The sequence below is a fragment of the Physcomitrium patens genome, chromosome 6, assembly GCF_059467195.1.
Source record: "Physcomitrium patens ecotype Gransden chromosome 6, ASM5946719v1, whole genome shotgun sequence".
NCBI classification, from domain to species: Eukaryota; Viridiplantae; Streptophyta; class Bryopsida; order Funariales; family Funariaceae; genus Physcomitrium; species Physcomitrium patens.
The window spans coordinates 3,399,964-3,409,328 of record NC_143415.1 but is presented as its reverse complement, the minus strand read 5'-3'; the positions used below and the strand labels follow the sequence as shown (position 1 = coordinate 3,409,328).

The 9,365-nt window shown below is 34.0% G+C and overlaps 1 protein-coding gene across 2 annotated transcripts; it reads right to left on the bottom strand.

The window, feature by feature from the left end:
* Positions 1-1,071: 1,071 nt before the first annotated feature.
* On the bottom strand, positions 1,072-6,553 carry LOC112283384 (putative laccase-11). Of its 2 annotated transcripts, none has more exons than XM_090250953.1 (7): positions 5,750-6,553; positions 5,295-5,636; positions 4,840-4,991; positions 4,055-4,302; positions 3,492-3,620; positions 2,245-3,207; positions 1,072-1,968 (listed from the first exon to the last, which is right to left on the bottom strand). In XM_090250953.1, exons 2-7 carry the CDS (start codon positions 5,454-5,456, stop codon positions 1,814-1,816), a joined length of 1,809 nt encoding a protein of 602 aa, XP_090107079.1. In that variant the 5' UTR covers positions 5,457-5,636; positions 5,750-6,553; the 3' UTR covers positions 1,072-1,813. The 2 variants fall into 2 exon arrangements, with proteins under 2 accessions (XP_090107079.1, XP_024377771.1); XM_024522003.3 differs by having other exon boundaries at positions 5,907-6,553.
* Positions 6,554-9,365: the final 2,812 nt, after the last annotated feature.

Here is a 9,365-nt window from a genome sequence, read left to right as displayed (position 1 = left end):
AAATTTTAGAAGATGTTCTAAATCCTTTAGAATATCCTAGAAGCATAAAGAATATATTAAGGATATTTTTAGAATACTAAAAAAAACTCTCTTGTAGTAATAGAAGTCTATAAAAGTTTCTAAGAGATCATAGAAGGTTCTTAGAATCTTTCTAACAACAATAAAAGATTTTATAAGCCTATAAAGTATCCAAAAGGCTTTAAACATTTTTAAAGATTATTAAGAAATAATTTAAGATTGTAGATCATCTAAAAAATTTTAGGATATTCTTTTGGAATTTGATTTGTGAAATGTTCTTACATGAATTCTAAATGATTGTTTTTGAAAAACATAAAACAATAAACAAAAGCACATGTTTTGTATAAGTTTGCACCATTGTTGAGTATGCACATTCAAATTTAAAGTACTGTGGTATATGTTTCCAGAAAGAATATTCATGTAAAATTTCTAAATAATTCTTGGACCAGTTTTGTTGAAGACATGTAGCATGATTTGCAAGCTAAATATCACTTGGATCTTGCCAAGGTTGTTAAACTAGAAATGGCCAGTTTGGGTAACTTCCACAGTGCTCCAGTCACTGAACATACAATGGCAATTTGAGGAGGACTTTTGCTATCTCAATTAGATACGATGAGCATCTGTATTGATGTTTTTGACCATTGCAAAACAGTGCCTGTAATTATAGACCAATTGAAGGTCATGTGTTGATTGTTCTTTTTAAGAATATATTTTTCACATGCTTAGGGTCTTATTTCAGGATCCTCGGTTGAACTTCCTAGGTAACTTTGATACTCAAATCTTCAGGATATAGCACAATACTGACAGTGTTCTCGTTGTCTATTTATTCACTTTTTCTTTTCCTTATCCCTTTTTTATTTTTTAATTTATGTGTAGCAAATGGCGTTGTACGTAATTAGTGACAGGGATACACACAGAGACTATCAAACGAAAGGCTCTCTTTGCGAGCTCCTAGTGCTATGTTTGATTGGTACGGGGCTATAAACAAATGTTGAAGAATTTGTTGAATATGATTGTTATCCAATCTTAACTCAGTCAATCAATCTATTAATCTTGTGAGGTTAATGCGCAGCTTTATTTATGCCACTGGACATGGACTGAAAGTGAACGCCCAAACTATTCCATGATAAAAAGAAGAAAAAAGGATAGATGTCTGATTAGATTGTCATATCACTTCACTACTGCTTCAATTGGAGTACACACCGTGCTGTCTCTGAAAGGGAATGAAAAAGCTAGAGCTTCTAATCATTTGCTACCTTCTGAGAGTTTAAACGAGATGCCGGAATTTGTTATCGTTCTGACATCGATCGAAGATCGAAACCTGTGAACTCAGAGAAGAAGTGAATAGCCACGATGAGACGAGATCAACTCTGGCGGGCAAGTACCAGAATGTATACGTATTATTCCACAAGATCAAATAGGTGTTGAATCTATCTATTATGCACCGTGAAAATATTAGGCACCAAGCTGAAGAAATTCGAGAAAATCGACAAACAACACGAATAGAAGCTAGGGGATTGGGACTGAAAGACACCTCTTTCTCCAACCTGGTCGACTGTTAAGATTGCCTGACAGTCTATACTCTACCATCAGCTCTTGCTTGACAAAGTGTAAGCTGCAAAGGACCGCAGAAGCGTATGAAACATTCTAAGGTATAGATGTCATGGCTAATTATGTAATGAGAAAAACTACCACAATACCGCGCTACAAGATCACGGAGCCTGATGTTATTAATTTCATGAATTGGTCGTAAGGAACTCAGCTCCATGCAAGTCCAGGAGAACATCCTTAACGATTAATGCGGAGTTGAGTTGTGTTTTATGCAATGAGGATAATCAGAAGGAGGACCAGGCAATGTTTCATTAACCCCGTCTCCATTCCTCACTACGAACGCCATTTCCATTCCCCAAGAAAGATGCATTTCCAGGTGGCAATGCAAGAGCCACACGCCTGTAAACATGAAAAAGGATACTTGACATTAATCTAAGTCAGATTTTATAGTATTGACAGATGAGACGTCTCAAATGCAAACTGTCTTCATTGAATGATGCTAGACGGAAATCCATCATGCTCACACAAAAACATAAACATTGCCATAGAAATTGACGAATTCTGCTGAGTGAGCGAGAATAATATGCATCAGTAGCACCAACTCAATGCAGGTAATGTGAAGTTGTGGTTGGAGAATATGCCAAAAATTCAAGAGAAAACATTGTCAATATGCACCTGGGTTGTTAGCTGTCCACCGGATTGCAATCCAACCACCAGCTGGAACGCCTGCTGTGTTACGCTGAGGAGGATCAATGAGATTAAAGGTCAAAGGGTCCAACACTGAGTCGTAATTTCCATAGCCCTCTCCGACAATATAAAAATTGTGCCCATGGAGATGAAATGGATGGACATCGTATTCTAAAAGAAGGGTGTCTTGAAGAACAAGTTGCACATTGTCACCGAAGTTGAGGGTTACCACTTTAGTAGAGTGTCTTGGAGTGGTGTTTGCAGGTACAGTTCCTGTGTAGTTGTAAACATTAATTGGCTTATTAGGAAAACCAATGAACAAACTTCTGACGGGCTGATTCAAGAAAAATGCCTGCAGCAGCGAGGTGTTCCATGGATTGTCAAATGAAATGTTGTTCACCGCCGCTGAGAATCTGCTGTGGTTGACTCCTTGGCAAAGAGCATACGGTGAGCAAGTGTTGTTTGGCTCAAGTGCATAACCAACCGTAAACATCAAATGCCGGTCAACAGCAAGCGGCACAGGATTCTGCTCCCGGGTGATATTAATACTTCTCAGATTGTCTATGAAATTCTGCCGGGGACCCGTATCGTTATGATCTGGTAGTTCTGGAAGTATTGGGGCAACAGAGGATCGATAATCAGGGTACTTCAGTAGTGCGGTGGTTGTGTTCATTGGAATACCCAGATCCTTCAGGGGCACGACTGAGAATACTGTTGCTGCCATATAATACCTTCCTCTGGTCATATTTGTCGACAGAAGAACGTCAGCTGTTTGTCCCGGTGACAGATAAATGAAGTCTGTCGTGTATGGTCGCACATAAGAGGCGTCCAATGCCACAACTGTCAATGAGTGATTTGCTACAGCAAAGTAATAGGAAACCTCCAAAGCTGAATTCACGAGATTAAGTTGGTAAGTTTTTCCGGGGACGACGTTCAGCGTGAAGATATCATCTGCAGACATGAGTAAAGAAAATTACAAAATATACTGCTGCAACTGACAAATCGGAGATACTTTTTGCACCTTCAATTACAGCTGATGAGCGATTGGTTTCCAGTTACAACGACGTTTCAATCAGCGTGATTTATACCAAATTTTGATCCAGAGTTGAACTTCAACATGTACTTGGTTTTTCAAAACGGGTGTGAAGGCCATAGAGAGTCCCCTGGCACTAAGAGGCGGCAAATTCTATAAGTCAGTTTACACAATAGATATGGTGAAATGAAACTGCACATACGTGGCCTTGAATGCTTGTAAAGAGGTCCGGGGTAGCCATTAATAGTTGCAGCATCAGAGACATTAGGAGCAGACCCTTTTCTCATAGCGTTTTCCTCCACGAGCTGAGTGTCTCCATTCCACCATTCACCTACAAGAGTCGACTAGGAATGTTTATCAAAATTTAGAGGAACTTATCTTTTCAGGAGTCTATGACAGCCCAAAACATGATTTAAGTCGTATTTGTTAAGCTGGAATCGAACATCGTATATGTTGGCATCCTACCCTTAACAGCTAGTCTCAATATTCTCAGAGTGGCCGCACAGGTTCAAATGCTCAACGTGTACTCACAGAAAGCTGATTTGACATAGCCTTTGTTAATCAACAAGATCGATCGAAATAGTTGAATTACATTCTTACCATAAATTAGGTACGATTGTGACCTAGAATAGTTATAATCTAAACAGGCTGAGACTGCGATAGTTGGTGACTAAAGGCGTATTCTGTGGTTCCAACATTGAATATGAAAACCAGGAGTGTCGCAGTCACAGTGATCCGTTCACAGAGATAGAGGAGGAGATGTACCAAATATTATTGGAACGGCATAATCAGGCTGAGGATCAAATGGATGTCGTACACCTGGCTTAGGCAAAATCACGATGGCTCCATGCAGAGTTGAGCGCAACCAGCTGATATGAGCGTGCCAGAGGAGAGTGCCTACTTGGCCAGTAATTGTGAAGTCATGATTATATGACTTTCCTGACCTTATTGGGCATTGCGTGATGTAGGCAGTTCCATCTGCCCAGCATGATAGAAATTGTCGAACCCCATGCCTGCACAGAAGAAAGTGTTGTTGCATCAATCTATGTATCCATTATTTTACACAACGATAATATCATAGAGGGATCCAGCTCAATTGACTCATTTCATTTCCTGCACACTTGATCACTCAACTCCATTATTTTCTCAAATCAATTATTTACTCAAATCCTGTTCAATCTACTTCAAGGTTACGGCAAATCAAAAACAAAACAAAAAAATCGTCATTGATTATTTTCAAAACTCAATTCAATAAGAATTCGTAGCGGATGAATTTTGTCAAAATTTCACTAGTTAAGCTGATAGTTGGACTCAACCTTAGCAAATCGGCACCGCAATACAAACTAAGTGACGATTTCTTTTCACTTCGTTTGTTCATGTGAGAACAGCGGTCTTGAATATTTGCAAGCACCCTTTCTGTCTGCTGTTGTGAGCTAAAACAAATGCCGATCGACTCATTTCGAATGTCATTCACGCAGGGTTTTAGAAATGGACTAAGTTTCAAGAAGCACCTAAAACAAGTTCACAGACTCAAGTGAATTCACACTTACCAATGGATTGCAACATCTTCAGTTATGTTATTAGTGACTTTGATTATCAATCGGTCGCCTTCATAAGCATAGACAGGAGGACCTGGAAATTTCCCGTTCACAGCTATCAAGCGCTTGGTAGTGTTCAGGCGTCGAACGTTGATATAACCAACCTACAACATATGTCCAGTTCGTGAGGCAGAGATACAAATCGAGGCTGGATCTCACGAGCTGAGCGATCATAAGATTCGAAACATTTATTTTACTGGCAACAGCATGTGAGATGCGAGGTTGGAGGACAATAGTCAACGGTAAAGTTAAACTACTGTCGTGAATGAACTTGCTGGATCTCAACATTATTTCACTCTTTCGCATAGGCCATAGGAAAGTTTGATAATCAAACAATTTACATTCCAACCTCACAGCTTAATTAAAATCGATTCCAAGTCCAGGTAAACTCTCGAACAGCACCATACCGTAAAATGGATGTGCTTCGTAGTATCGTTCGAAGCCAAAGATGAAATTGCATACGAAGGATGGTGGTGGTGGTGGTGGTGGTGGCTTCCACAGGAAACGTTCGATGTATAAAGAAGAAGCGGCATCAACAGAAAAATAATGAAGACCATTTTGCCACACATTTCACTGTTCTAACACTCGGAGCTCTCAACAAGATACTGAGAACGACTCCCAGAACGATCCAGATGAGCGTTGTCAAGCTATTTCTAAACGCTCACTTATGTAAGAACGTCCGAAGGTCCATTCCGTTTCCTTCTGACTGGGAAGAATCTGCTTGACGACGCCAAACTTCAAATAATCCCCTGCTCCAACAAGCAATGAGTGGCAATATGCTGATATAGTCAGATAGAACAATTAACAGTGTGAGTCATTTTTCAATGAGTCTAAAGCTTTTGGCATATAAGCGGATTCCTACCTGACTTCTCACTGGTTCTCACATGGTTCAATTTTATAAATGCGTACAAGCTATGCGCTCCAACCAAAATTATTAAATTCACCAAAAGATAAAGTGGCACCAGCCCTTTGTGCACAGAGCCGTGAAACCGGGGTAATCAATCTGGAAGGACGAAAACCTGGAAAACGATCTCCAATTGTTTACTGCTGTGATTCGACCACTAAACGGCAGCCCTGAGCACTAAAGCCTCTCTGCATCTTTACGACTTGTTTCAAGTTCAGATCTAGCCACGGAAAAAATATTCACGACACTTGTGTGCGTAACTACCAGCAGATAGCGTCTGCGTTAATTCTCAAAGCGATACCGGTAAAATTAATAGCCAGCACAATATTGCGGAATCCGCCGTGCTGTCAGGTGATCTTCCATACGTCCTACATTTCTAGTGATGAAATGCATGACTTTAAACCAGCATTTTCGATACATACAGCGACATTCTGAAACCTTTCAACGTCCGATCCTCCAATCCTAATAGATATCAAGTCCGGCAGCTAGTCAGTACACCCAAACGCCTATTCGAAATCAATCAACCGACGAAAAGCACACAAAAAATCGATCACTTCACAATTCATGTTAGGCTGTGTCCGGCGGGACAAATGACGGTGCTGCAATGTTATTCCGGCAATATTTTGTTGCAAAGAGAGGCAATGTTACGTGACGTAGGGCGGGCTACAAGTAGAGAGAGCAGCCACAGGTGCTGAAGTGCACGACTATGCTTGAGCGGGAGTCTAACAGCCAGAGTCGTGCAAAGCTTTTAAGGATTCAAACCTGTCACGAGACCATTTCTCATGGCGCTCAACAAGTCTCAAAATATCCTGAACAGAGCTAGTTCACACTAATGGGACGAGCATTCGGGATTGAGCGGGGTGTGAACTTTAACTCCTAATTAAAGTTTTGTATTAAAGTTAAACTTAATTAAAATGATCAAAATCACATAACATGTGTAGATATATAAAATACTTCAGGACGTAAAATTTATAGCAAATAACTTACAAATTTTCAGTTTAATAAACACAAAACTAGCATTTGAAAAATGAAGTGATATCTGAATTAAATTTAAAATATCAGATATTATCATTGTGATTTTAGATTTTTTACAAAGTACTTTGTACATATGGGCTTTTTGCAATATTGACCATTTGAAGAATTCACAAATTTATTACTTTGCTTGGTATTTGTTATAGCTTAAGTTTCACCTAGAATCTCTTTTTACGAAAATAGTTTTACAAATAACTTACAAGCATGCATAAATCCTTACAATGTTTTTTCGACATTAGCCATGCTGTTTTTAAGACTTTGCCACAAGCTCAAAAGCATCCATGTATTACTCTTATATATGTTTATATATACAAATAAATATCTAATTAAGTAATTTTTTTCAATGAATCTCCATTCTTTCATCACACTTTTAATTGTGTTTTTATGTAACATATTGATATATTTGGTCTAAAATCGTTTAATGAATTTTCAATAGATTTTATTACCTTTTATTGTAACTAACTAAATATTTTAAACACTGATAATTTATAATTACTATTATAAATGCTTAATATTATTACTATAATAATATTAAGTTACATTGAATACAAAAAATAAGTATAATATTATGCACTACATTCTATAACATTTGATATTTAATTTCAAAAATATAATATCAAATTATTTTTATTAAAAAAATTGAGAAAATTTTAAAATTTTAATTTTATACAACTGTTTTCATATATCACTTATCATTTTAAAATAGAATATCTAAATATATTTAAAATATTTGAGAATTAAGAAAATTTTGAATTCTTAAGAGAGAATCGGTTTAATATTATTATATACCAAAGTAATATTAATTTAAAAACAAAATCTACATGCCACATATTAATGTAGCTGCTAAAAAGTATTTAGCACTTATAAACTACTATCTTTTTATTTTTAAATTAAATAATAATACCAATATTTATTATTTTATGTTTTATAAAATTAATATTATAATTCGGTAATTTCACATATAATATTTTTCTATAATTATTTAATTAGTTATTATTTATTCAAGAGTATGAAAGATAGTCATATTTTCTTAAATTCTTCTTATGGATTATATTAATTGAATAAGATCTAAACTATAATACAATAATAAGGTAATATGTTGTTTCTTTATTTTATAAAATATTATACAATTATCATAAGTCATAAGCATGCAAAGTTAACAAGTTATTCTCTTTGAAAGAAAATTCTATAAATTTTGTAAATGACAGAGTGTTTTCTTGATTTTATAAAACATAGGAGATTTCATTTTGATTCATCTTATATTTTAATTATTTTTCAAATTTGTGTATATGTTTATTCTGATGTATATATATATATATATATATATATATATCACACACTTCAATTAAAAAAATTGAAACACTAATAAATTATATATATATATATATATAGTAAAAAAATCTTAGATAAAAAACATAAAATTAGGTGTATAATTTTTTTGTATATTCATTCTTAAAATTTTAAATAGAGGAATTATTTGTGTGTGTTTTTTTTTATTGAATTTGTTTTGAAAAAAAATAAAAATTGAAAAAATAGAAATTATATATATTAGAAAAAAGAGCATTTTTGAAGTAAAATAATACAAAGTCTAATACTGAACTAATTGACATTGAAAAAATCTTATTTTTTGAAATCTAAAATATCTTTAATTAATTTTTTTTGTATAATTTTTTTGAATAAATTAAATATTCAGAAGTTAGGATGAATTCTGTAAAATATACTTAATGTTTATTTATTCACGCCTTATATAAATCTAACAAAACATATTTGTAAGAAAAAATTTAACTCCAAAAATATCAGAACTAAATAAGGATTGCTTTTACACTTAAATGGTATTTTATATGCATGCACATTACCTAAGTTTCTTCAAAAATATCACAAACTTAGCTATATTAAACTATAAAGTTGGTTTCTATAAATTATTAATAGGAATAAATGTAAAAATTTCCAGAAACTACTTTACAATCATATAATACATTCACAAGAGCAAAGATGCTTAAATTTCATCTTTTAAACTATTTTTACTTCTTATTTTTATAAATTTCTATACATTTTATATCTTTTAAGTGTATTATTATTATTATTATTATTTTATACCTTAAATTTTTTATTTTAAAGACCATAAATTATTAATATTTATTGGTAAATTATATGTTAGGCAACAAAAAATTAAGATATACAACCATTTCAATTTATTTTTGACAATATATGTTGCATCTATAAACTTCTAAAAGATGTATAATATAATTTATAAAATTTATTCATTTTTAATTCTTAAAATGGTTCTCTGAAATATCAATGAGAAATAATAATTTTTTTAATATATATTATACATCAAAAGAAAAATAAAAAACAATAAATCTATTGTTTCTAAAGAATAATATTCTAATTTAAAAAAATATATAATTCTAATTACAAGTTTTATACAAACATAAAAATAATTTTTATATACAAATATTTGAGATAATTGATGTTTTAATGGAACAAAATATACACAAAATAAAGTAGACACAAAATCATAGATGCACAAAGAATTTAACAC